Source organism: Sorex araneus, chromosome 4, assembly GCF_027595985.1.
Source record: "Sorex araneus isolate mSorAra2 chromosome 4, mSorAra2.pri, whole genome shotgun sequence".
Classification (NCBI taxonomy): domain Eukaryota; kingdom Metazoa; phylum Chordata; class Mammalia; order Eulipotyphla; family Soricidae; genus Sorex; species Sorex araneus.
This window is the reverse complement of record NC_073305.1, coordinates 3,360,979-3,388,277: the sequence shown is the minus strand read 5'-3', so window position 1 is coordinate 3,388,277 and position 27,299 is coordinate 3,360,979. Positions and strand designations below refer to the sequence as shown.

Below are 27,299 nucleotides of genomic sequence, written 5' to 3'. Positions count from 1 at the left end.
CTCCTGGCTCTGCACTCAGGAATCACCCCTGGCGGTGCTCGGGGGACCCTGTGGGATGCTGGGAATCGAACCCGGGTCGGCCTCGTGTGAGGCAAACGCCCTCCCCGCTGTGCTGTCGCTCCGGCCCCCCGGGGCCCTGGTGCTTGCCCCAGCATGGGGGTCTCTCACCCGCCCCGCCTGCCGGCCACCCCTCACGCCCACCGGTCTGGGCCTCCCCAGCGGTGAGACTCAGCTTCCCACACCTCCTGCCGCGAGGGTGCGGGGCGCTGTGGGCGGGGGCTCGGCCTTGCGGGCCCCGGGGCGACGCGGCAGGCTGGGACCCGGCCTGACGGCAGGCGTTTCTGACTCGGTTTCTGCTTCTTTTTCTGGTTTTGGCTTTGGGTCACGCCGGTGACGCTCGGGGCTCTCGGCCCTGTGCTCAGGCGTCACTCCCGGAGACCAGCCCCGGGGTGCTGCGTGCACGACCCCGCCCAACCCTCCCCCGCCCTGGAGTCCGTGTCGGGGTCAGTAATCCTGGAGGAGAGCCGGGCAGCCCTCCCGGGGCCCCCAGCCCAGCCCTGGGTTCGCAGTGACCAGCTGTGTGCGGACATGGGGCTCAGACAGCGGCGGGGGGGGTCGTGGAGACCCCGTGGGCCCAGGGCGGCCGCGGGGCCCTGTAAGGCCTGGGGTGTGGAGGGCCCAGGGTGGCCCCGGGTCTCCCAGCAGGCCGAGGAGGGGCGCCCGCTAAGCACAGGGCGGGGCTATGGGGACAGCTGGCCCAGACCCCGCTGGCTCTTCCCTCGGGTCTGCTCCAGCCTGGACGCCCCTGGGCGTTGGGGGCTCCTGGGGGCTCCCGGGGGCTGGGAGGTGGGAGCGGGAGGCCCAGCGGCTCTGACGCTCCCAAGGGCCCCGGCCTGCGACCCCACACCGGACGGGCGGCCACAGGGAAGGGCCTCATGCAGCATGCAGCCTCAGTTTCCTCCTCTGCAGAGTGGGCGGGGCCCTTGCGACCCTCTGCTGACCTCAGCTGGACCTGGGGGCTGGCCCCACCCCCCGCCTGAAGGCGCCCCCCCCCACCTCGCCCCTGGACTCTGCTCACTCTGCTCTGGCCCTCGAGGGGTCCTCAGAAGGACACCACCCCCACTGTGCGCCCTCAGGCAAGCCGCTCACCCTCTCTGCTCTGCTGCAGGTGAGAACGGCAGCCGTGCCCGGGCCATGGGCTGCTGGGGCCAGCGGGTGCCGTGGCAGAGTGACTGACCCGTGGCCATGCCAGAACCTTCCCCTCCGCCTCCTTTTCCAGGAGCCCCCTGGTTCCCTGCTGCCCCTCCCAGGCCTCCGGCTCAGCCCGGCTCACCACGCCACTGCCCTTGGCACCTGGCACCAACCGCCCTGACCGCCTCGCGCCCCCCAACCCTCCGCTGCTTCCTCTACCCGGGCCAGAGCTGGAGACGGACCCTGCAGCCCACACGGGGGCACAGCCAGTGGGGGACTGGGCAAGCCCGATGGGGTGATGGGGTGATGGGTGAGGGGTGAGGGGTGACAAGGGTGATGGCCTCAGAAACGGGCCCTCTGGGGACACTGAGGAGCGTCTGGACCGTCTCTGGCTCGCAGGAGCCCTGGGTTCCGGCTCTGTGTCTGGGGCCCCTGAGGCTGACCCGGCCGTGCCCGCAGCCTGCCCCGGGAAGCAGGACGCTGCAGGGTGGACGGGGCTATTCTTAGCCCAAATAAGCGGGTGCCCAGGAAACTGGGGCGACTGCCCGAACCTCGGCAGTGCCTGGGGCCCCTCGAGCCCCACGTCGACAGGTGCCGCTTGCAAGCGCCCCGGCGGGGTGCTTGGTGGAGGGGGAGGGGTGTAAACTGAGGCACGGGGCCCCACACGCGTCTCAGGGCCCAGCTGGGGGCGGGGCCCAGGGCCCCTTCCGCCCCCACTGCCCCCTCTCCTGTGCTAGTTTGTCTCCGTCTCCCCGCCCTGCTCTGTGGCCAGGCCCGTCGGTCTGTCCTGCTGACCCCAGCACTGCCCCCCCCGTGCGCCCCCCCCGCACCCGGTGCCCCGCGGGAGAGGGCGATGGTCACTCTGGGGGACAGGCGGGGGTCGGGGGAGGGAGGAGCCGCCAGCAGGGGTGCGGGGGACAGATGGACGAGGGACAGCAGCCGCCCCAGGGGGGAGGGGCAGCAGAGGAGACGTGCTGCCCCCCAGGGGGTCCCCTGGACACTGCCCGCCCCGGTCTCTCCCCGCAGCTGCTGCGGGCGTTCTCGGGGACCCCGGCTGTTCTGAGGTGCACCAGCCTCGCTGCGAACGCTGCCCCCAGCTCTGTGCCGGCCCTCCAGCCCCCGGGGCTCTGCCATGGGGCTCTGCAAACCCGCCTTCACCTACGGGCTGTCGGCACCAGGCAAGCAAGACCACCGGGCACACGCGTCCACTGGTCACTTGTGTCCACTGCACTCACGCGTGTCCTCGGGACTCACGCGTGTCCTCGGGACTTACACTCAAGTCTCTGCGGCCGGGGCCGGGGTGCCCGTCCCTCCTGGGACAAGGCTGAGGTGGCCCGCGGGTGCCGGGGGACTCTGGGGTCCCCCTGAGAGCCGTTGTCGGCCCTTCCAGGGGGCCCGTGGGCCCCGGGCCTCCAGCTCGGCCCGGGTGTGGGCCCCGAATGGGCGGGGCAGAGTGCCAGGCTGGTGACCCGCCTGCCCCTCCCCTCCCCCTCGCCCGTGAGCGTGACACGGCTGGGGAGAAGCAGAACCAGCCCCGGCCCTCGCCCGCGCCCGTGCCCGCCCGCCTGGCATCCCGGCCCTCGGCCCACGGAGAAGTGAAACCCGAACCCGAAATCCGAAAGGAGAGAAGGGCCGGGCGGGGGAGGGCGTCCAGGCGGGCGGGCAAGGTCACGTCCGGGCGAGGGGGCGGGCGCGGGGCTGAGAGGCAGAAGGAAGCCCTTATCGCACTTCCCAGAACCGAGGAGGAAGTGGCTGTGTGTGGCCTGGTGCCTCGTTGTGACCCCCAGGAGGACGGTGCCCGTGTCCAGGGCCTGGGGAGAGCCAGGGTCGCCCGAGACGCCCCGAGGGCCCCGCGCCCCAGGGCGCCAGCCCCGGACCTGAGCTGCCCACATGGGGCTGCCTCCGCCCTCCGCCCTCCGCCCCCTCCCCTTTGCCCCCTCCATCCACCCTCTGCCTCCCTGTGTCCAGGGTGCGGGGCAGCGTCCCCCGCCCCCGTCCTGTCCCTGCAGGCGGGACGAGGCCTCCCGAGGGCCTTGACTCAGGTCCAGGCCTTTGCTACAGCCCCCACACGCCTCCGGCTGAGCTGGCGCGTCACAGGCTTCTCACACACGTGTCACCGCCCCCGCCCCGTGCCCGTGCCCGTGGGCATCGAGGCAGGGTCGGCAGTGGAGCCTGATTCTCGGGAAGGGCAGTTTCTGCCGTCAGATGGGCTCAGGGGTAAGACCCTCGAAACCCCGAGCAGGGGCGAGGCAGGCGGGAGCTCCCCCGGGAGCACCTTGGGCCGACCCGAGGGAGCACAGGGCTGGGAGCAGCCCCCGAGCACCGCCAAGTGTCCAGTACATGCAAAAGGAATGTGGGATCCTCGTGGTTCCAAGGAATTAAGGCTCTGGGCTCTCCCGAGGGGCGGGTGCCCTCCCGAGGGGGTCAGGGGAGCCCCGTCTGCCTGCCCCATCTGCCGGCCCTGGGGGCCCAGGGAGAGGAAGCAGCAGTCCCTGAGGGAGATTGCGTGCGTGCGTGTACGTGTGCGTGTGCGTGTGTGTGTGTCTTGTTTTGGGGGACCACACCCGGCGATGCTCGGGGGTCCCTCCTGGCTCTGCACTCAGGAATGACTCCTGGTGGTGCTTGGGGGACCCTATGGGATGCCGGGATGAACCCGGGCCATCCGCGTGCCAGGCTGATGCCCTCCCCGCTGTGCTACGGCTCTGCCCCAGGGCCCCTCCTGAGTGGGTGCTGGGTGGCCGTCTCGGCCGGGGGACACAGAGCCGCCTGCGGGCTCCCGGATCCCCCAAGGGAGACAACCGCGTCAGTGCGGGTACGCGCCAGGCAGGACGGGGGCCGGGGGGCAGCCGTGAGTGACCACGCTCAGGCGGCCCCGAGCCAGGGTTCGAGAGAGGCCCCTGGGCTTGGGGGTGCCCGGCCTGGGGCACCCTGTCCCCCTCCTCCTCCTCTGGTCTTTGCGGGCTGCATGTCGGGGAGCCGCGGCCAGGCTGTGTCTGGGGACCCCCGGGCCAGGGTCCAGAGAGTGCCCAGAGAGGCCCATCCCGGGCGCCAGGGCCACCAACGCTCGGACCCCCAGGGGTGGCCGGGTGGGCTCCTGGCCCTAGTGTCCCCCGTCCCCTAGCGTGCGCGCGCGCCCCGGGGAGACGCGGGGAGACGAGAGACGCGAGGGGCTCGGAACCGCGAAACAGGCCCCAGGCCCGAGTGACTCTGGTCACTGGGAGGGGACGACAGCCTCCGTTACTCAGGCCTCTCACCGAAGGGTCTCACGCAGCTCAGCCCGCGCCTCTAGGGTCAGACCCAGCGGGCGGGGCCCCAGGGGGTCTCTCTGGCCTCACGCGGGAGGGTCCCCGGGCAGGCCCAGGTGCCCACCGGGGGGCCCACAGGAGGGTGTGCGTGAGGCCATCCTGATGGGCCTGGGGACGCTGGGTGGCTGGAGCAGGGCAGGAGTGCTGGGCTGGTGGGCCTGGCCGGGGCATGGGGCAGCTTTGGTAGGTGAGCACTGCACAGGGAGCAGAGTCGCGCCTGGACTCACAGCTGCACCCTGGGAACTGTGGGCACCCGGGGGAAGCGAGGGGCCGGGGTGGGCTGGACCTGGGGCTGCCGGCTGAGTCCCTCGTGCCAGCCCAGCGCGGAGTGGCCCCCCGCGGGCCCCCACCTCCTGCTGCCTGGTTCCCGCGGACTTTCTTCACTCCAGCTCTCGGCAGCTCCCGGCTGGCATGGGGCCCTGGAGTCTCCCCGTCACCCGCTGCCCTTGGCGGGGTCCTGGGGCCGGGCTCCGTGGCTGGGCGGGCGGCAGGGACAGTGTGCCCTGCCCCGCCCCGCGGACGTGCACAGCCCCTGGGGCAGGACTCTCACGGGTCAGTCTCCAAGCCGCCCGCCAAGGATGTCAGCCCGGCAGGGGGCCAGTTAGGGGGTCCCCGGGGGGTCTTGGCGAGGCCCGGGGGAGGTGAGAATCTGCCCAGGCCCTGGCTGAGACCGTGCGGGCCCCTGACCGTTTGGAAGGAGCAGATGGGTATCGGCAGGGCGATAAGAGGCGAGCCGGGGAAGCAGCTCTCCAGGCGCCGTGTCTGCCGAGATGGTTATCGAGAGCCCCCGGGCCGGCCGGCCGGGTGAGCGGGGGACAGCGGCCGGGAGGAAGCGGGACTTCCTTCCAGGAGCGGCCCGGCCCAGGCTCGCCCGCCTCTCTCCAGCCCCTGTGGGATTTCGGCTGTGAGTCACTCTGGGGCTGCCCTCACAGTCCCGGGGTGCAGGCGCAGGGGAGGTGTGCGTCCTCCCCCACCCCGTTCCCGCTGGGGGTTTCCTCCCGGCCCCCCGGCCCTGCTGCCGCATCCCGCTCACGTTGGACGAGCTGGAAAATCCCTCAGAGCCCCGGGCAGCCGTGACCCGGGGCAGGAAACGGTGACAGGGAGCCTGGGTGTGGCGGCCTCTGCGTGTGGCCGGGAAGGCGGGTGGGACTCGAGGGCGCAGGCTCGGCTCAGCGGGGGGCGGGGGTCCCGGGGGGCAGGGCCCCGACTCTTGCTCTAGGTGCCGTTGGCACCGGAGAAGGAGAAGTTGGAGTCCTGGCTGGCATCACGCAGGAACTTTCTAGAAGCCGGGCTTCCCGCCACGGCAGGGCCTGCTCAGCGGGGGCTCAGAGGGGGGTCTGGGTTTCTCCTAGGGGGGCCCGAGTCCCAGACCCTCAGCCTCCCCCCGTGCCACCTGCCCCCTCCCAGACAACAGCGAAGGGGCGGCCCGTCCCTAGTGGGCTGGGTGCCCCGTGTGCGAGCCTTGGCAGAGGCGGGCGAGGGGAAGAGCACTCTCGTGCGCCCTGTACACACCCAACACAGGCAGAAGTGGGAAACTGAGTCACAGGCGCCTGGACCGCCCTGCCGGGCCACTCAGCCCAGCTGCACACAGCGTGGACGCCTCCCCCACCAGTGCTCCGGCCCCTGGGGGGGACGGGGGGGGGCGGTGTGTCTGCAGGGCTTGTCCCGGGGTGACCAGGGCGGGCAGGGCGGGCACCAAGGGCGGGAACAGACCCTCCGCACGTGTCTGGACAACGGCCGGGAGGCCCGGGGAGGGCGAGGGGCTGGCCTGGAGCGCCCAGCCGTGGAGCAGAGGGACACGGGGGCCCAGGGGCACCGGGGCTGCGGGCTCTGCCCCCGAAGGCTTCCTGGGAACACGGGCGGGCGCTGACCGTGCCTGCGCCCCCGGCGGCCCCCAGCCCCCGCCTGGCGCGTCTCTCCCCGGCCCTGCCCGCGTCGCCCCGAGCCGGTGACGAAACCTCGCGGCTCTCAGGATGTAGAAACAGGGTCGGAGCTTCCAGTAAACAGGCCCGGGCTTGCGGGCCGGGCGGGGAGTTCACGGCGATGGTTATCGCAGGGTTCGAGCCTTTTCCACCGGGGACGGGTGACAGGCCCCGACCACAGCCCAGGGCTCTGAGGAGCCGGTCGCGCCCGGTGGGCTGGGCCAGGGGCTCCCTGGCAGGAGGCCCGGGGAGCTGCCTTCCTGCCCCGCACGCGAGCTGAGTCGAGAGCGGCTGCCCTTGGACGGGCACTGGGGCAGGCCGGGCCGCCCGGGGTCGGAGCAGGCGTCCCTGCTGAGAGGGCGGCTGAGGGGGCAGAGAGGCACCCCCGGGGGTAGGCACTTGCCTTGCACACGGCGGAGCCCGGCTCCACTTCCAGTACTGAGCACTGTCAATGCCCACCTCCATGTGGGTCCCTGGGGGCCCCCCGAACAGCGCAGAGCCGGGAGTGACCCTGAGCACAGAGCTGGGAGTCAGCCCCGAGCACAGAGCAGGGAGTGACCCTGAGCACAGAGCCAGGAGTCAGCTCCAGGCACAGAGCCAGGTGTGAGTCCCGAGCACAGAGCTGGGAGTGAGCCCCGAGCACAGATCTGGGAGTCAGCTCTGAGCACAGAGCCAGGAGTGAGCCCTGAGCACAGAGCCAGGAGTGAGCCCTGAGCACAGAGCCGGGAGTGAGCCCTGAGCACAGAGCCAGGAGTGAGCCCCAAGCACAGAGCCAAGAGTCAGCCCCGAGCACAGAGCCAGGAGTCAGCCCCGAGCACAGGGCCCAGAGTCCTGGGAGCCCCCACCATCAGTGTCTGACTCCCGCTCCATGTGTCTGAGCCCGGCCTGCACCCAGCCCCTCGTCCACCGGGAGGACTGGACGGGCCGAGAAACGGGGTCTCGGTACCCAGCTCTGGGCTCCCCAAGCACAGCTGCAGGCTTGGAGGCGGGCGGGCCGGGCCGGGGCCAGTGCCCAGCTCCGTGTCGGTCCTGTGCGGCCAGGCCCGGGGGCGCAGGGCGGGGGGCAGGGCGTGGGCAGCTGGTGTGGGGCCACTGCCAGCCCCTGGCCGTGCTCTGCAGAGCCTGGGGAGGGTGTGGTCCCTGCGGGGCCCGAGGGGCGGGACAGGGACCCACGGGGACCACGTGGGCAGCTGAGGGTCGCTGGCCCCGGCGTGGGCAGCTGCGGCTGGAGTCAGAGTGTCCGGGCCCAGGTCCACGTGCCCCTGTGCAGTGTCTGCATCGAGGGCCCCCAGGGGTCCGTGGGGCTGGGCCCAGTCCTGGGTGGGGCTAAGGACTCCAGAGGGGACACGGGTCCGAGAGGCCGGGGACAGACACGCGCCTCTGACACCCCAAACAGCCAGGGTGTCCCCCCGGGAGAGGCGGCCCTGAAACACCCAATCTGCCCTGGGCCACAGCCCCCCCGGCACCAGCCTGCTCTGGCCTCGGCCCGACCCAACACTCGTGCTCAGCGTCCGCGGGCCGAGCGCCAAGATCTCCGGGCAGATACGGGGGACTCGGTCCCCTGCCGGCAGCGATCGAGTGACCAGCTGTGCTGTCCCCATGGAGCCCGCACCTCAGGCCCCCGCCCCCGCCCCCGCCCCCGGGCGGGCTCTGGTTTCTCGGCTCCCGGGCCCAGCTCCCTCCTTCCGGCCTTGCACTCGGGCCTGTCGGCTCAGAGCCGCCCCGGGGCCTTGGGCGCCTTGGCTTGGTGCGGCTTCTGTGTTCTGTGTCCGGGCCACGGTGGGTGGTGGCCGGGGCTACTCGGCGCTGAGCTGGGGGTCGCTCCTGGTGCTCAGGGTTGGACTCAGGCCTGCCATGGGCACAGCTTGTGCCCAGACCCCGGGCCGCCCCCCGCCGCCGCCCGCCTGGGTCATAAGCGAAGGGAGAGCCTGTGGCTCTGGAAAGACCCTCCCCGCTGCAGGGAGGCTCGGGTGGGGACACGGGGCGTGGGCAGCTGCTCGGACCGTTTGACCTCCAGAAGACCCTGCCAGGGGCGCTGCTCCCACCGCAGGGGAGACCTGCCCCCTCCCGGCCTCTCCCCTGCAGGGCCCACTCCGGCCCCCGTGAAATCAGGGCCGACGGTCACTCAGTCACTCACTCACGCATCCAAAACCAGGCGGCCTGCCCCTGCAGGCCGAGCTCCGTGCTCAGTGCTCGGTGCCTCGCCTCTGCATTGGCAGAGTGCTCCAGCGCCCTGGAGTGGCGACCAAGCCTGCAGGGAAGGGGGAGCGTCTGGCGAGGGGCACGGCACCCAGGAGACGGACGGTGAGCACAGTCCGAGGGAGCCAGAGCGGTGGCACAGCAGGGAGGGCACTTGCCTGGCACGCGGCTGCCCCGGGTTCGATCCCTGGCATCCTATATGACCCCCCCGAGCACCACCAGGACCGACTCCTGAGTGCAGAGCCAGGAGTGACCCCTGAGCATCGCTGGGTGTGACCCCCAGCCCCAAGCCCCGCCCAGACCTAAGCCGGCAGCCCGCACACGCTCTTGAGGCCACGAGTGTGGCCTCCGGGGTCTGCCCAGGGCCCCGGGAGGGCTGGAGGGGCCCGTTTCCCGGCACACCGGCCCCCCGGGGAGCTCCGTCTCCGTGACTCGGTCACTCCCCGCGTGTGTCCAGCACGAAGCAGCTCCCAGGCCCGTCCACGGCTCACCGATAGGCCGGCCAAAGGGGCGGTCCTTTCTCCCCCCGGGCTGGAGCTTCTGCCCTGTGTGCCTGCCCGAGGGAAGCTCCCACACACCCTCCCAGCGTCTCCCCCCTGACTCAGTTTCCTCCCCTGTTTCGGATTTTTGTGTGGATTGGGCACAGGGGCAGGAGAAGGACAGAGTGACGCTCCCGAGAGGCCTTGCCCAGGGCGAGGAGCTCGGCCGCCGCCCGCAGCACCCTGGAGCCCGAGTCCCTCCCACCCCGGGGCCTGCCCTGCCCGGCCCCCAGTGCCCGCCTCGCCGTCCGGCCCGGCCCGTGCCTGCTTCCCGCAGGCTGTAGACCCCCTCGGCGGCCTTGGCAGGGGCGGGGTGCAGGCGCAGGGCCGAGGGGCAGAGCAGCCACCGAGAGCGCCCGGTTCCCCGAGACCAAGGGCACCGTGTCCCCGAATCCCGGAGGGCGTGTCTGGGCCCAGCGCCCGCTGCGCGGGGCTGCCCCGGCTCCCGAGGGGCCCAGGGAGACGCTCCCCGTGCTGCCCCGTCCCTGGCCCCAGCCCGGCCGCCCGCACAGTGTGGAGTCGATGCTGTTTGCTCTCGCTCCTGCGGCTGTTGGCACAGAGCAGACTCCAGTGCTCAGGGACCACCCGGGAGGCCAGCGACGGGGGCACCCGCTCAGGGGCGCAGTGCCCCGAGTCCTGGCTGGGTCAGTGCGACAGCAAGGCGGGGAGGGGTCTCTTCTTGCACACGGCTGACCAGGGTCCAGTCCCAGGACCCCAACGGCTCCCGGGGCCCACCAGGAGGGTCACTGACCACAGTCAGGAGTCAGCCCTGAGCACAGAGCCAGGAGTCAGCCCTGAGCACAGAGCTGGGAGTCAGCCCTGAGCACAGTCAACCTTGAGCACAGAGCCAGAGTCAGCCCTGAGCACAGAGCCAGGAGTCAGCCCTGAGCACAGAGCCAGGAGTCAGCCCTCAAACAACAACCAGGTTCCTGGCTGGCAAAGCCGGCTGGGAGCCCAGCGGGAGACTGCAGAGCCGGCCCCCTCCCCGCACCCCTCCCTCCTGGCTGGTCGCTCTCGTCTTCTGGGCGACACGAGCCTCCATGTGGCCACAGGGTCGCGGGGCACCCGTGGGTCCCCCCTGGCGGGAGTGAAGGGGCTTCCCGGGGACGCTCTGGAGGCTGGATCCATGCCCGGCCGAGGCGTGTGCGGGCTGGACCCCCTCTCGTGGCCCCCCGCCCGCTCTGCCCTTTCCCTGGGCTGGCCTCGGCCCGTCACGCGGACCCCGTCCCCGCGTGCGTGCCGAACCCACACTTCCCCTTTCCGCCGTCGCACTCATGTGACCCCGGGGCCTCCCTGGGCCTCCCGGACCCTCTCTGCGGGGTCCTGCCCCCTCCCCTCCCCCACACAGGCCCCACCCCCGCCCGGCGGGGCCCCACGTGTGCTCCCCTGGGTCATCCTCACGGGTCACACCGCAGGCCCGAGGGTGAGTCAGGGCGCTGGGCCTGCCGGGGGCGGCCGCTGGCCTTGGGGAAAGTCTCCAGGCTGCCCGGCAGGTGTGTCCAGCTCCCAGCCGGGCGCCGAGTGGGCGGGGCGGGGCCTCTCCGGGGTGGGGGCCACGTCTTCCTGGTGTCCCTGCTGCCCTCCTGGGCACAGGGTGACCAGAGCCCCCGCCCGGCTTCCCAGGGACGCAGCTGCCCGGCCAGCTCCCGAGAGCCCTGACTCATGCGGGGGGGGGGGGGCAGCTGGCCTGGGAGGGCAGTGTGGGGGCCGAGGCCGAGCAGGAGGCCCCACGCCCAGGGGGAACCCGCAGGGTCAGGCGGAGTCAGCGGGGGGGAACCCCAAGAGTTCCTCTGTCCGGCCTCCTTCCCTCCCTCCCTCCTTCCTCCCTCCTCCCTCCATCCCTCCCTTTTCCCTCCCTCCTCTCTCCCTCTTCCCTCCCTCCTCTCTCCTCCCTCCTCCTTTCCTCCCTCCCTCCCTCCCTCCCTCTCCCCTTTCCTCCCTCCCTCCCTCCCTCCCTCCCTCCCTCCCTCCCTCCCTCCCTCCCTCTGTCCTCCCTCCTTCATCCTCCCTCCTCCCTCCCTCCCTCCTTCCCCCCTCCCTCCCTCTCTCGGCTGGTCACTCCATCTCTCGTACAGGCGCGGGGCCTGGGGGAGAGAGCGGCTGTGGTCACGCATCCCTGGGGGCGCGTACCTGACATTCTTTCCTATGGCTCGTTACTCACCAGGGTACTCGGGCTCTCCCCCACTCCTCCCCTCCTCCTTCCCCTCCCCCACGCCTCCCCCTCCCCCTCCCTCTCCCCTTTCCCCTCCCCTCTCCCTCTCCACCCATCCCCTCCTCCTCCCCCTCCCCTCCCCCTCCCCGCGTGTCCCTGCATTGAGGTCCTCTTGGGTGCTGGTCTGGCGGAGGAGAGGGGCAGGAAGGGCACCCAGGGGTGCCCAGGGTCAGCCGGCAGCCCGCGTCCTCTGCTCCCTGCGGGACCACTGACTCCTCTCTGCCTTTGGGGGGCCGTGGGGGGCCTGGGAGCACAGGCAGGGGCCCCACTAAAGGGGGCCCCTCTCCTGGCTGCGGGCACCCCTGCCCCACGCCCAGCTGGCAAGGCCCAGAGTCCCCCGCCCTCCGCTGCCCGGCCAGCTGGAGGACACCCGCCGGCCCCTGCGCCCCGCCTCTCGGAAGCACAGGCAGACGGCCGGGACGGCCCGCAGCCACCCTGGTGCTCCGTTTCATCTTTGCCAGGGGCCACACCTGGTGGTCCTCAGGGCTGACTCCTGGCTCTGTGCTCAGGGCTGACTCTCGGCTCTGTGCTCAGGGCTGACTCCTGGCTCTATGCTCAGGGCTGACTCCCGGCTCTGTGCTCAGAGCTGACTCCTGGCTCTGTGCTCAGGACTGACTCCTGGCTCTGTGCTCAGGGCTGACTCCCGGCTCTGTGCTTGGGGCTGACTCCCGCTCTGTGCTCAGGGCTGACTCCCGCTCTGTGCTCAGGCTGACTCCCGGCTCTGTGCTCAGGGACCACACAGGACGCTGGTGACGGGACCAGGTTAGTTGCGAGGAGCAGGTGTCTGCTGTGCTGTTGTCACTCTGGCCCAGGAACCATGGTCTTTTATTTATTTATTTATTTGTTGGTTGGTTGGTTGGTTTTGGTTGGGGGCCACACCCAGCAGTGCTGGGGCTTCCTCCGGGCCCTGCATCGGGAGATTATTCCTGGCGGTGCTCAGGGGACCCTACGGAGTGGAGGGGCGGGAGCCGGGTTGGCCTCCTGCGCCCTCCCCCTGCGCTATCTGCTCTCAGATCCCGCCCAGGGGCTTGGGGTCTCTGCTTGCCCCACCTGGGGCGGCCCTGTTCCGGTCCCCGGCCCCCTGGCCCCCCAAGCAGCACCGGGTGTGGCCCCCAGATAAATCTCAAAAACCCCCTTTAAGAATAACACAGAGTAAGACCCACAGACAGTCAGGTCTCGAGCTAGAATTCAGAGCCTGAACAGCTGAGGGTACTAAGCCGTTCGCGGGGTCAGCCCCACCCCATCTAGTTCCAGAACAGTCTTGGCAGGAAGCAAAGGCCCCTCTCCTGCCGGTTCCCCGCCCCCAGCTCCTGGCCACTGCCCTCTGTGTCCTGTGCCCAGTCCGGGCTCCCTGCACTGGGTCTTGTGGTCGGAGGGCTCGGGGCATCGCTGAGACCCCCAGTGTTGCCTGCACGGCCTCAGCTCCCAGCCCGGGAGGGGACATGCATCTCTCCCTCCCTCTCTGTCTCTCTCCCTCTCTCTCTCCCTCTCTGTCCCTCTCTGTCTCTCTCCCTCTCTGTCTCTCTCCCTCTCTGTCTCCCTCTCTCCCTCTCTGTCTCTCTCCCCTCTCTCCCCCTCTCTCTTCCTCTCTCTCTCTCCCTCTCTGTCTCCCTCTCTCCCTCCCTCTCTGTCTCTCTCCTCTCTCTCTCCCTCTCTCTTCTCTCTCTCCCTCTCTCCCTCTTCCTCTCTCCCTCTCTCTCTCTCTCCCTCTCTCCCTCTCCCTCTCTCTCCCTCTCTCTCTCCCTCTCTCTCTCTCTCCCCCTCTCCCTCTCTCTCCCTCTCCCTCTCTCTCCCCCTCTCTCTCTCTCTCTCTCTCTCTCTCTCTGTCTCTCCCTCTCTCCCTCTCCCTCTCTCTCCCTCTCTCTCTCCCTCCCTCCCTCCCTCCCTCCCTCCCTCCCTCTCTCTGGCCTGAGAGACGTTGTTCTGACATGCTGACGCGTCCTAGCTGAGGAACCGGCTGCTGGTCCTCGGGGTGCATCCGAGGGCAGCGTCCCGCTGTCCAGGGCCGGCCGCCTGGGCTGTCTCTGAGGCGGGGAAGCCGCTGCGGGCCCGGCTGGGGCACAGGCCCCGATGAGTCGTGGGACAGCCCCACAGCCGAGTGGCCTCCCTGCAGCTGGCCCAGGAGCCGCCCAGGGTGTGAGGGCAGCCGAGAGGTTGGATTTGCATTTCCCTGATGACTAACTACGCCCAGCGGCTTTTCATGAACCCGGGGCTGGGCTCCTTTGAGGAACCGTCTTCTCCGGCCTCTGCCCGTGCGTGGGGCGTGGGTGGGACCCCAGTAGGGCCCACTCCCAGGGGCTCCCGGGTGGCCAGTCCAGCGGGCATCTCGGTGCCAAGGCCGGGAGGGCACTGCCGGGCCCTGAGGCGTGGGACTGGCTGGGCCCCGGGCGGCGTCTGGGGGAGCCGGCGACACTCGGGGGTCCGGCTGCCGAGTCGGGGGTCCCACGGGCGCAGCCTGACTCTGCTCCGGCTCCCGGGTCCGTGTAAGTTGGGGTCGTCCCACGGGGTTCTCTCTCCCGCTCTTTATTTCATTTATTTATTTATTTATTTATTTGCTTTTGGGGTCACTCCTGGCTCTGCACTCAGGAATCACCCCTGGCGGTGCTCAGGGGACCCTATGGGATGCTGGGAATCGAACCCGGGTTGGCCGCGTGCAAGGCAAATGCCCTCCCCACTGTGCTATCGCTCCAGCCCCTCTTTATTTTATTTATTTTCTTTTTGGGTCACACCCGGCGGTGCTCAGGGGTTACTCCTGGCTCTGCACTCAGGAATCGCTCCTGGCGGTGCTCAGGGGACCCTATGGGATGCCGGGAATTGAACCCGGGTCGGCTGCGTGCCAGGCCAACACCCTCCCCGCTGTGCTGTCGCCCCGGCCCCCTCTCCCGCTCCCGTAGACGCCCAATTCCCTGCCGCCCATGTGCACGGGACCCTGACAAAGCGTCTGCCCCCACCTGGACCCGAGACCCCAGCACGCAGACCCCCGCCGAGGAGGCCAGGCCTGCAGGACGGTGGCCTCTGTGTGGCCGAGCCCGGGTCCCTCCCGCGCCCTGGACGCTGCCCAGCACCTCACCTCTGTCCTTGCTCCAGCCCGGGGGGGGGGGTAAGGAGCCCCTCCCGAGCGGAAGACGCCTCTTGGGCCTGCTCCAGCCCCGTCACAAGACGGGCCGGCCCGCCCGGGACACCGGCGAGTCAGGCTTTCCCGCGCCAGGGCGAGGCCGCAGCGGCTCATGTTCTGCGTGTCCTTGAGCCAAACAGATGGCCGGGGATAAACAGGGCGGCTGCCTCCCCGGCCTCGCCCGGCCCAGGTGGGCGCTGGGGGGCTCCGGGCCAGGGCGCCGCGCTCGGACCACCGCAGCGAGGGGGAGGCGCCCCCAGCTCCCCGCTGCCCCCAAGCAGGCCCTGACGTGTGAGCACTGGACAGCGGCTGCCAGGCCGGGCCGGGGCAGGCGGGGGCGGGTATGTCCGGCCCAGGGGCTTCCCCGCACCCCTGCCAGCAGGGCAGGGCGAGGCGAGGCAAGGCGGGGGCTGCCCCCCAGCACTCTCAGCCGAGAGGCACCGGCCCGGGTCCGAGACTGGCAAAGGCCCCGGGGCAGGTGCCAGGAGCTCCCCGCGGGCACCCGGGGACGCGCAGGAAGGCCCGGGCGGAAGTGCCAGCCCCACAGGGCACGGCCAGCCGGAGCCGCCCGGAGCGGGGGACGGGGCAGCGCTGGCCTGGCGGATGCAGCTGCCCCGGGCCGAGCGCCCACCCGCCCTCTCAGCAGCAGCACGTGGACGCGGCGGTCGCTGCTGCCCTGCCTGTGGACACGGGGCCCAGGCGGGGCCTCCGGGGTGGGGGTGGGGGGGGCAGCTGTCTGTGGTGACAAGAAGGCGGCCCGGGCCTGGCGCCGAGCCCTCAGATCCCGGGCCCAGTGGCCTCGCCTGCAGTCCAGCCCCTTCCTGTGTGAGCTGTGTGACCTTAGGCAAGGCAGCCCCCTCTCTGTGCTCGGCGGGGACGGCAAGGGGGGCTGGGGGGGCTCTGGCGGCCGCGGCACCACGTGCTGCTGGTCGTAATAAGAGCATCCGCGGCTGGGTTACTGCCCGGGGCCGCTCTGACGCTGCCTCCTCGCGGGGCCCAGACAGGGCCACCCTGTCCCCAGCGTCCCCAGCGGTGCCGCTCACGGTTCCAGGAAGCTGTGTGACCTTGGGTCAGTCACCTCCCGCGTCTGCCGTGCGGGTTGCGACAGCGCGGCCTGCGGAGCCGTGACCAGCGGGAACCTCCGGCTCCCCGTGAATTGGGCCTGGCCCAAACGCAGCCTGAGCCCGGCGGCCGCCACCCACCCCCCCCCCCCGCCCCCCTGCCCCCCCGCCCCCCTCGGGCGCTGCCAGACGGCTCTGGGGGCCAGTGAGCGCTCCCTCCCTCCCTCCCTCCCGCCGTGCCAAGCTTCCCCGGGATCAGGTTTCTGCTGACGCGGTGCCAGGCACGTCTGCTTCCAGGAACCGGCAGCCGCATTTAGCCCCGGGCCGCACATGAAAGGCACAGTCGGAAACGTGACGTTGTGTCAACAGGCGAGAGGGTCAGGCCCGGGTGAGACCGTCCCTGCGGGCGGCCCGGCCCAGGCGGCCAGTTCCCTCCCTCCCTCCCAGCCAGCCCGGCTGCCCTGGCCAAAGGCTGGAGCGAGGCCCTCTGGGCCCCACCGGCCGGCTGGAGGGAAGGTCAAGGGCACGGGGGGGGGGGGGCAGGCGGGCGGGCGGGCGGCTGCCTGAGGGTCCGTGGGGCCCCGAAGACGGGGTCTGGGCGGCCACTCCGGGCTTTTAGTACTTCAGGCTGCTCGGACCATCCTCTGGGCCCTGAGGTGGGGCGGAGAGTCGGGCACCAGCCCGGGGGACGCGGCTCTCTGAGAAGCCCATGCGTGCCGGCCCAGGACGGGGGATAGCAGCTGCCCAGCTGGAGTAGGGCGCAGCCAGGAACAGGGGTGCAGGCGGCTTCAGAGCCAGACACGGGCAGAGAGGGGGGAGGGGCGGGTTTAGCCCCCAGGCCGACAGCACCCGCCTCACACGTTTGGTTATGAGTTGAAATCCCTGGTGACCCACATTTGCCAAGTGCCGTCCTGCCAGTCTGGGACCTCTGGCACCAAAGACAGGACACGGGGATGGGGGGGAGAGGAGAGAGAGGGAGAGAGAGGGGCCTCCTCCCAGCGCACCCAGCTCTCTGGGACACCACAGGCCCTGAGACCTGAATCTTGTACCTCACGCACTGCACACACGCTTCACACATGCCTCACATGCCTCACACACCACACGCACATGCCTCACAGCACCTCACACCCCCCTCAGACACACCTCGGACACACCTCGTACACACCTCACACAACTCTCACACACTTCACACGTGCCTCACATATACCTCACATACCTCACACACATGCCACACACCACTTCACATACTTGCTACACAGATGCCTCGCACACGCCTCGCACACATCACACACCTCATACCTCACACGTGTCACACATGCGTTTCACACACGCCTCACACATACCTCACACACATGCCTCCACATGCCTGATAGATGATTCATCCAACACTTCACACATACCTCACCTGTATCACACATGCCTCAGGCACATACCTCACACACGCCTTCCACAGGCACACATATCACACACCTCACGCACACACTTCACACATGCCTCACACACACTTCACACATGCCACACACACACACACACACACACACACACACACACACACACACTCCCTTCTCGGAGCCGGAGGGCGGCGTTTGCAGCTCCAGCTCCCCTGGGCCTGCGCCGGGCCTCTGCCTGGCTGGACTCCGGCCTGGGCCAGGGTGGGGGGGGGTGGGGGGCGGCCCAGCACCGCTTCCCAGGAGGGCACAGGGGGGCAGAGACCCCGACCAGGTCGCTTCCCATTTCTTTTCCCATGGAATTTTCCCTCTTCCCCTCGGAGCTGCGGCCGGAGAACACCCACATCCACGCGGCACACGCCCAGGGAGAGGAAGTCCAGGAAGGATGTCGGAAAGAATTATGGAATGTTGCCTTCGGCGGCCGGGAGACAGGATACGGCCGATCCATTAGCCTCCCAGCCGGGGAGAGTCGACCACGGAGGTGCTACCCCGAGTCCATTACTCCCGCCTCGGACCCATTAACTCTCCCCTGCGCGGCACACCCCGCCCACAGGCGCCCAGACACCGAAGGCCACCCGCTGTCCCGGGACGGTCAAGGACCCGGCCAGGGCGACACGGTTGGGGGGGGCCGGCTGGGACAGCCCACTGTCGCGCACTCTGGAAAGAGAATGACTTGTCCCCCGCGAGGGCGAGTTAAAAAAAAATTAAGCAAATATTTACCTGCTAAATCGACTAAGCTTATTCTGTCGCAGCGAACGTCAACACGGAGCACGTGAAGCGCTGGATGAAACTCCCTGGCGTTAACCTGTTCCTGCCTCCGAGCCCTGGCCCGGCGCACGGGACCGAGACTTACAGACAGCAGACTCCGTTCTCTTCCACAGGAAAAGGATTATTTTATTAAGTATTTTTAAACAACTACTTAACATTGACTCATAGATAAAAATATTTACAATTTCACACCTTCAGGAAGGTTCCAAAATATAAACACTGTACCTCTCCCGAGAGAAAAAAAAAGATTCTTCTCTTCAAAAACAGGAATACATTCATATTTTTTTTTCTCACTTGGTAGATCAAGTAATTATACAAATAAACATCTGAAACATTTTCCTCTCTGATATATTTATATAATATATATTTATTAACAGCTTTACAAATAAAGGCGACTTTTTTACCAAAATAAACACGGGGAAGGAAGAACTAAGTTAAAAACACGGTCGGCCATCGAGCATAGTGCACTGTGAAAGCTGGTGCAGGGGCGAGTCAGGGAAACGGGGGTTCTGTGCTGGAGGGGCGACGCGGGGGCCGGGATCAGCCGAGCTCCGGGCGGGGGGCCGCGGGGCCCCCACGATGCTAAGCTGGGGTATTTGGGGTCCGCGGCAACATCTCCCACCTCAGAGCTGCAGCCGGGGCAGCTGGGCACTCACACGGCCCAGGAGACCTCCGGGTGGGCGCCAGAGGCCCGGGTGGGGGGCAGCGGGGGGCACAGGGTGGGGGGGGGGCCTGTCGCCGGAAGCGGTGCTGGGAGGCCTGAGTCGGGGACTACATTCTCTGTGCTTGGCTGCGGCAGCCTGGGAAACCTCCCCAAGCCACGGCCAGTGGGGCCGGGCGCGGCACCCTGGGCGGCGGGGACAGGGAGCGGGCAGCTGCCGGGTGACTCACGGCCACCCGGAGGGCGGGGGGGGTGGGCGGAGGCCGGAGTGCGCCGGGAAGGCTTCCTCTGAAAGTACCTTCTGCTCCGCCGCAGGCTCCCGGGGCCCGGCCTGAGTCAGCCCAGGGGGCTGCGGCGTCTGGCAAGGGTGCTAGGGCCCAGCTTAGGGTGGGGACAGGCCCGGAGGCCAACGCCCAACCCCCACCCCAAGGCTGCTGTCCCTCGTCCCCTACTCCCTCCGGTCAAGGAGCCGTCCTGTCCCCCCCACGGCACGCATGCATGCACACACGCTGCGGTCCCGGGTGCCCCGTCCTCCCCTGCCCGCCCCCGCCAACGCGTCCTGTCCGTCTCCGGAAGTCTCCAGATGTCGGGCCGGGCAGCCCCTCGGGACTTTAGTCTTTGGTTTCTAGGTTTAAGGGGGGGATCTGCTTCAGGGCCTGGAGCAGGGCGGAGGAGTCGAGGGCCGGGTGGGCGGGCAGGGGCGAGGGGAGTCTCTGGGGCAGGAGCAGGGGTGCTGCGAGCTTGTCGGCGCCCATGAAGCTGCTGAGGCCGGGGTAGAGCACGGGCACCGAGGTGGGGTACCAGCACTTCTCCAGCATGGGCAGGTAGGCGGTGGCCGAGGGCGGGATGAGATAGAAGGGCAGGCAGAAGGGGGGCTGGTGCGGGTGCGGGCCCAGGAAGGGGGCGCCCAGCAGGTCGCCCCCCGCGAAGCGGCCCTCGTCCTCGGCCCGCGGCACGCGGCTCCTCTTGGCGGGGGGCTCCTCCGACTCCTGCTTGACGGGCCCGAAGCGCTCGCCCGTGGGGGGCCGGCGGCCGGCGTCGGCCCTGAAGCACGGCGGCTCCCCCTTCTCGCACTCGCCCCCGTAGCCGCTGTCGGTGTCCGTGTCGCTGCCGCTCTGCTCGCCGCCCGACGGCGCGCAAGTCCGCTGGATGACGGGCACGCAGTTCTTGCCGGGGCCCTGGGCGGCGCGGGCCAGCGGGCCGGCCTTCTCCTTGAAGTCCAGGCCTTTGGGGGGGGCGACCTCCGCCAGCCTCCGGGAGGGGCCGCCCTGCAGGAGCTCGGACACGGCGCGGTGCAGGTGGGCGACCAGCTGCGCAGACTTGAGGTCTCGGGCGTTCTCGTGCTTGGCCAGGTACTGCAGCACCTCCCGGGCGCACGTCTGGAAGCCAGAGCAGAACATCTCCTGCCCCGCGTCGATGCTCCTCCCGGACAGCTCCCCTGCGGGCCGGACAGGCAGAGAGGGCGCGTGAGCAGCCGCGGGGGGCGCTCAGGGCGGGACACCCGGCTCACGCGGGAAACGGAGGCGTCGAGGCCACGGCCCCGCCACCTGGGGATCAACGCGACTCGGGATGGCGCCAGGCAGCCCAGCCCAGCCCGGGCCCCACACCCCAGCACACAGCTTCTCCCTGGACCGCGTGTATCGGCTGCTCGAGAGATCGCATGATACGCAACGCAGCTGGGAACAGCCCCGTGTGTTCGCAACGACAGCTGATTTCTGAACATTCATCTGAGGGTGGCAAGACCAAGCCGTCACGTGAGCTCAGGAACGAAGACGGGGTCTTTCCCGAAAAGGCCATTTTCAGTCACTTCTGCCACGTGTGGCCTTGGTGCAATTTTGGTTGTTGGGGGGGGGGGGCACAGCGGGGCCCAGGGATCATTCAGGGGACCTGCGTGGGCAGGGGATGGAGCCCAGGTCAGCTGCACGGACGGTAAGTGCCTTTACCTGGACTACCTCCAGCTCTTTTTATTTATTTTTTTTTTTTTATTTTTTTTTTTTTTTGCTTTTTGTGTCACACCCAGCGATGCTCAGGGGTTACTCCTGGCTTTGCACTCAGGAATTACTCCTGGCGGTGCTTGGGGGACCATATGGGATGCCGGGGATCGAACCCGGGTCGGCCGCATGCAAGGCAAACGCCCTACCCGCTGTGCTATCGCTCCGGCCCCCCTCCAGCTCTTTTTAAAAGTGTTTTTTCATTTTGGGTCACACCCAGCGATGCACAGCGGTTACTCCTGGCTCTGCACTCAGGAATTACCCTTGGCAGTGCTCAGGGGACCCTACAGGATGCTGAGATTTGAACTCGGGTCGGCCACGTGCAAGGCAAACGCCCTACGCATTGTGCTATCGATCCAGCCCCTTTAAAAATATTTTTGAAGCGTAAAATGGACTGGTATGCCCAGTGGAGCTCAGGGCTTGAGGGTGACCCTGGCAGCCGGCAAAGAGAGCAGAAGCCCCAGCCAGGGGGCCGGCTGGGGACTCCTCGGGGTGGGGGGGGATCTACACATAGGCCACGGCGACGCCGTTCCCAGGGGTGCGATCCACGACCCCCACCTCAAATTTGGCCTCACGCCTTTGTATTTTCCCCGAGGAGGCGGCAGAGCTGCGTGCTGGGTTTCTGGTGGCCCCGTGGCAGAGTGTCGGGGAGGAGGGCAGAGAGAATGGAATGAGGGCGGGGGGAGGGGGAGAAGCCCTTTCCGTGCCGGGGAGTGTACGTGGGAAGGGGGGAACAGAGGTCACACGGAGACCACAGTTCTCTGGAAGCCAGAGGAGAGAATGATGAAACTCCGATGGTTTCGTTAGGTTGTGCAATTCGCCAAGATACCTAGTGGCTATTCAGGGAACCACATGAAATGCAGAAAAAAACTCCTGCTGTCAGCCTGCCAGGATCGTACCACACACAGAGCGATAAGGAAGCAGAGGAACAGGAAAACACTGGGGTAGACCCGTGATTTATTCGCCAATGAAAGAGGCCAAGAAGACCAACTGTAAAACACCCACAATGCAAATTATAGGGGCCCTGGCATTTTCAAACGCGGTGTGGGGTGGGGGGGACGGGGGTGGGCGCGGGGCTCGGGAAGGCTCTCCCAGAACCCAGCACCCCGAAGCCAAATGCCACGGGAGCATTTTATCATTCGGCTAATAAACACGTTTCCATGCCAGGTGGCACCCAACAGCCTTCCCCGCGGAAGAGCTGACCTTTCAGGAAAGGTAAATTGGAAGCTCCCCCAAGGGGGTTGCAGACACCAGGGGCTGGGCCCCCCGGGTGGGACTCGGGTCGGGGGGACGCCCCCCGCACTCACCGGTCTGCAGGTCACTCTGCAGCGCGATGATCCTCTGCTGCTGCTGGTCAATGAGGCTGGTCAGCGCCTTCACGTGCTTCAAGGTGAGTTCGAGGACCACAGCCTTCTCCAGGTGGCCCAGCGTCTGCAACCAGGAGGGGCGCGGCCTGAGCGCCGAGTCCGGGAAACTCCCACCCTTCCACGCAGGGGAAATAATGTCCCCCCGACCGGGAAGCAGCAGCGCCTGGCGTGGAGTCAGCAGGGGCTGACGGCGAGACGCGCGCACAGCCGGGCGGAGGGAATAAAACACGCGCGGCGCCCGCCCGCCTCTGGAGGCGCCTCGGGAGGGAGCCCTGGGCAGCCGCCCTGACCTTAACTCGGGGAAGCCGGGCTGACATTTCTCTGCAGTGGAGTCAGCCCCAGCCGCCGGGACTTCTGCGCCTGGCAGCCAAGAGGCTTCCCCCGCCCTCCCCTCCGCCTGGCCCAGCTCGCAGCTCACCCCCCAGCTTTCCCTTCTCCCCTCTCCCCTCCTGGAATACTAGAGTTTCCCCCCCGCCCTCGCTTCCCCGCTCCCAACTCTGCCAAACTAGTAGCCTGGCCACTGCCAAGACAGGCGTTCCACAGGACACACCAAAACTAGTGCTCGAACTGAGAAAAGGGGAGAGGGTCTGAGCAGGGATTCAAGAAGCCCAGCTGTGCTGCGGTTGGCCCAAGCGAGGGTCCCCCCAGCCGGCAGAAGGGAAAGTGTGAAGCCAGTCCAGGTGGGCAGCTGGTGCAGGGGGCGGCGGGCCCTCACGCGCCACGCATAAGGCTTGGGGGTGGGTGGATGGGTGGGGGGTGGAAAATCCCCCGCGTGGGGAGGGGGCGACCCGCGTCCCCGGCCACGCGGAGATCCTGTCCCGGCCTTGCAGTTCCCGGCGGGGCCTGCAGGCGGCGGTGGCCGCGGGCGACCGGGCGGGCGGGTGGGCAGCGGCGCTGGCCGGCCCCGCTCACTTACTGTAAGTTTGAGGTGCTCGGGCAGCAGGTCCTTGAGCTGCGCGATGCACTCGTTGATGCGGTCGCGCCTCTTCTTTTCGATGAGCCGGTGCGGCAGCTTGTACGTCTCCTGCGCGCGCGGGGCGAGGCGTGAGCGCCGGGTCCGCGGGGACCGGTCTCCCCACAACGCGCGCGCGAGTGGTCACACCCGGTCCCCCCTGCTGCCCTGCACGCAGCCCGCACCTGGCGACCCCCCGCCGGCCTCCGAGTCGGAAAACTTTTCCCGCGACCGGGCGCGCGCGGGGGTCCGGGGGGGCGCGGGGGTCCCGGGGGTCCCGGGACGCACAGGGGTCCCGGGACGCACAGGGGTCCCGGGTCGCGCGGGGTTCCGGGGCACGCGGGAGTCCGGGAAACGCAGGAGTCCGGGGGTCCCGGGGCGCGCGGGGATCCGGGGGGCGCGGGGGTCCGGGAAACACAGGAGTCCGGGGGTTCCGGGGCGCGCGGGGATCCGGGGGGCGCGGGGGTCCGGGAAACACAAGAGTCCAGGGGTCCCGGGGCGCGCGGGGATCCGGGAAACACAGGAGCCCGGGGGGGTCCCGGGGCGCGCGGGGATCCGGGGGACGCGGGGGTCCAAGAAACGCGGGAGTCCGGGGGTCCCGGGGGGCGCGGGGGGGTCCGGGGCGCGCGGGGGTCCGGGGGGCGCGGCGCCTACCTTGCTGTCTTCGCCGCGCTTGATCCCGCGTCGCGACTTGTACACCTGGTACATGTGGGCGAAATCCATCCTGCGGGGAGAGGGGCCGGGCGGTGACTCGGCGGCCCGGGGTGCGACCCCCGGGCGGGGACCCCCGCGGGCGGGCGCGCGCGCCGACTCACCCGGGCAGGTCTCCGGGCTCGGGGCCGGCGGGGGGCGGCTGCGCGCCGGGGATCCGCTCCATGGCGCGGGGCTGCGGGGTCCGCGGCGGCGGCGGCGGCGGGCGGGCGGGGGTCGGCGAGGCTCAGCGGGGGGCGCGCATGCCGTCCCCGCCGCCGGCTGCGCTCCGTGTGCGCCCCGCGCCGAGTGCGCCGCGGAGCCGAGTGAATGGGGCGCGGGGCGGGCCGGAGGCGGCGCGCGGGGCGGGCGGGCGGGGGGCGCGGGCCCCGGGGCGCCGCGGGCTGGGTTAAATGCGCGCGAGGGGGCGGGTGGGAGCGACGTGTTCCACCCTGTGACTCCAGGCACGTCTGGCCGCGGCCGGGGAGGGAAGGAGCGGCCCGCGCGCCCGCCCCGGCCCCATCACATGAGCCTCACGTGTCGGCCCGGCCCGGCGGCGCGCGGGGGCCCCCAGGTGTCGGCGGGGGGCGGGGCGCGGGGGGCGCGCGGAAGCCGGCGGGGGGCGGGCGGGGGGCGGGGGCCGGGCCGTGGGCGACCTGCCCCAGGGAAATGAAGTAAGTTCCCGGCTCCCGGGAGGGCCCGGGGGAGGACGGCTCCGCCCGCGGCTGACTCAGGCCGGGAGAGGAATATCCCTCGCGCCCGGCCCCTTCCTGCGCCCCCGCGCCCTCCCCCGGGGCCGCCCCCCGCGCCGGCCCAGGGGCGGGGCGGATGTCACCCCATGGGAAGCGGGCGGCCGGCCAGCGCCGGGGCAGCCGAGGCCGCGCCGAGCACGCCGCGCGCACCTGACCCCGCGCCGCGCGTTACGCAACGCGGGCGGGGCGGGCGGACGCCCCCCGGGGCCGCCCGCCGCGCCCGCGCGACCCCCAGTCCCGCCCCGCGCGACCCCCGGCCCGTGCGGCGCGCCGAGACCCGGGCCGGGGCCGGGGAGGGCGCAGCCCCGGGCTCCGGGCACCCCCCGCGCGGGCCGAGCCGGGGCCGCCCGGGGCCGCGCGCGGGAGAGGGGCTTCCTCGGGGGGCGCTCGGGCTGGGGTTCGGGGGCCGGGGGCCGCGCGCGCCCCGCCCCCACCCCGGGCCCGGGCCGGTGACCTTCCAGCCCGGCGGGAGCGGGGACACGGCCGCGCCCGGGGCGGGGGCGGGGCGCGCTGGCCCGCGGGGACGCGTGACTAAAACGGGGCCGGCCGGGGATTTCGGTGACCTCGGCGCGGCCCCGCTGGCGGGCCGGGGACAGGGCTGTGCTTTCCCACGCGCGGGCGCTCCCCGCCGGGCCGGGCGCGGGGGGCGCGCGCGCTCCAGGGCCGCTCGGGGCGCGCGGCTGCGCGGGGCCCGACGGACCCCGGGAGCCCCCCTACCCGCCCTCGCGGGGGTCCCCGAGCGCCTCCCCGCCCCCGCGCGCACCTGGGCGCGCACCCGGGCGGCTGGCGCGGGGTCCGCGGGAGGGGACCTGCCTGGGTGGCTGCCCCGGGAGGGAAGGGGGAGGATGTGCAGGGGCGGCCCCGCGCCCCCGGGCCGGCGAGGACAGACGCGGGCCCGGAGTCCGGCCTCCCGAGACCTCTGCGACTTCCTGGCCTCACCGAGGGCCGCCTGGACACGGCGGTGGCCGCGGTCCCCCTTTCTCTGTCCTCCCCAAGCAAGGCCCGGCGTCCTGGGGCGCGCCCACCCTCCCCAGGCGCCCTCGCCAAGGCGCCCTCCGGCCTCGCTGCGCTGCGCCGCAGCCGCCTGGCGCAGAAAGGCCCCGGCCCGCGCGCACGTGCCCGGCCCCACGGCTCCTGTCCCCTTCCCGGCCCTGGACGCGGGCTGCGGCCGCTGTTCCGGTTACGTAAAAGCCTGCGCCTGGCCAGCTCCTGGGCAGGGCAGGTCCCCGCGCGCGGATGGAGAGTCCCTGGTTAGGCCCCGGGGGCCTGCCGGAGGGCCTGGACGCCAGGCTCAGGGCGGGAGACCACCAGACCACCGGCCCCAGGGCTGGCGGCCGAGATTGCTTTTGCAGCTGGACAGGGTTGTGGGCGTCCTTCTGCTGTACCTAGCCCCGGCCTTAAAGCTGCCCAGGACAGGTGTATCCAGGGCGCGCTGCCCCTCTCCACGGAGGCCGTTCCCACTGCACTTAGCGTGACAGCGCCCCCTAGAGTTGTGCCATGGAACACCAAGACTCTGCCGTGTCATCTTTCACACTTGGCTGCCTTTCTGTTCTTTTTTTTTTTTTTTTTTTTTTGCTTTTTGGGTCACACCCGGCGATGCACAGGGGCTACTCCTGGCTTTGCACTCAGGAATCACTCCTGGCGGTGCTCAGGGGACCATATGGGATGCTGGGAATCGAACCCGGGTCGGCGGCGTGCAAGGCAAATGCCCTACCCGCTGTGCTATCTCTCCAGCCCCTGTTCTGTCTTTTAAAATTTTTTTTTTAAGTTTTTAAATTTTATTGAATCACCGTGAGATAGTTACAAGCTTTCGTGTTTGGGTTACAATCACACAAGGATCAAACACCCATCCCTCCACCAGTGCCCATTCCCCAACACCAATGTCCCGGGTGTACCTCCCCTTCCCACCCTCCCCCTGCCTCCATGGCGGTCTGTTCTGTCTCTTATGGGGGTTGGGGGAGAATGGAAGGAAGGAAGGTTGGAAGGAAAGGACAGACCCCGCAATGAACCCCAATCAACCATTTGAAGACGGTGCCTCCCTTCGGGCCTGTCCCCACACCTGTCCCCACAAGGAGGGAACCCAAGGCATCTCCAGACTTGAAGCTCTTCCAAGTCACTGATTGGAAATGAGTCGGGGGTGTCCGGGTTCCGGTGGCGTCTGCACTCAGCACCGCCTCCGAGACGCCCAGCCGTGGGAACGAGATGGAGTTTGCCAGCCCCGGTGATATTTTGTGCTGGCATTTCCTCCTGCAGCCGAGGAAGTTCCCTCCTGTCGTTAACGTAATGAGGTTTATCGTGGAAGGAGATTGCATTTGGCAGAAGCGTTTTCTTAATCCACCGGAGCCATTAGATGGCCCTCATCCTGTTAATCGCATGAATCACATTTTTGGTGTTAAACCAACCTTGAATTCCTGAGATAAGCCTCTGTGATATCGCCCTTGTGTTTATTGCTAGCTGAGATTTGCACACATTGGCTGAGGATTTTTCGTGTCTGGGGTTGTGAAGGGTTTATGTCTGCAGCTTTTCATGTGCCTTTGGTGGGTTTTAGGATCAGAGCAACGCAGGCCTCGTAAAACAAATTGGGAAATACCTCTTCCCTTCTCTGAAAGAACTTGCGTAGAATTTTTCTTCCTTAAGAAGTGTGGGAAGCTGCCTGGGCTTGGAATTTTCTTTGGAGGAAGGCATTTATTTAAAAAAATATATTTATTTATTTATTTATTTATTTAATTTTATCCCCGTGAGAGCAGTTATGAAGCTTTCAGGTTTAAGTCTCGGTCATACAATGATCAAACACCCACCCCACACCAGTGCACATGTTCCACCACCAAGAACCCCAGTATACTCCCCCTCCCACCCCCCTACCCTGCCTGTGTGGAAGATGATTTTCACTTTACTCTCTCTTTACTTTGATCACGTTCAATTTTCGATGGAAAACCCACTATTATTATTTGGAATTTTCTTCCAACAATCGGACCTGCCGAAAAGGCATCATTAGATCCTTTGTTTTCTATTGCTGAGAATGAAAAGCATATGATGTTGCACGGGCACGACAGCGGCCGCGCAGTTTTGGAATTCTGGTATTTTAGTAATTAAGTCCAGAGCAGCCGCTGCGTTCTGAGATTGGTC

At 68.8% G+C, this 27,299-nt stretch overlaps 1 protein-coding gene across 1 annotated transcript; it reads right to left on the bottom strand.

The window, feature by feature from the left end:
* Nucleotides 1-17,860: 17,860 nt before the first annotated feature.
* Nucleotides 17,861-23,999, bottom strand: BHLHE40 (basic helix-loop-helix family member e40). Its single transcript, XM_055136593.1, has 5 exons — nucleotides 23,547-23,999; nucleotides 23,386-23,455; nucleotides 22,696-22,803; nucleotides 21,720-21,843; nucleotides 17,861-19,859 (listed from the first exon to the last, which is right to left on the bottom strand). Exons 1-5 carry the CDS (start codon nucleotides 23,606-23,608, stop codon nucleotides 19,033-19,035), a joined length of 1,191 nt encoding a protein of 396 aa, XP_054992568.1. The 5' UTR covers nucleotides 23,609-23,999; the 3' UTR covers nucleotides 17,861-19,032.
* Nucleotides 24,000-27,299: the final 3,300 nt, after the last annotated feature.

Bases quoted from the DNA above. Each gene is read 5' to 3' on its own strand.
- BHLHE40 (XM_055136593.1), bottom strand. From the start codon at position 23,608: ATGGAGCGGATCCCCGGCGCGCAGCCGCCCCCCGCCGGCCCCGAGCCC. The intron at 22,804-23,385 runs GTAGGCGCCGCG...CCGCGCGCGCAG, and splicing joins AGCGCGGCGAAGACAGCAAG to GAGACGTACAAGCTGCCGCA. The intron at 21,844-22,695 runs GTAAGTGAGCGG...TCCTGGTTGCAG, and splicing joins CCGAGCACCTCAAACTTACA to ACGCTGGGCCACCTGGAGAA.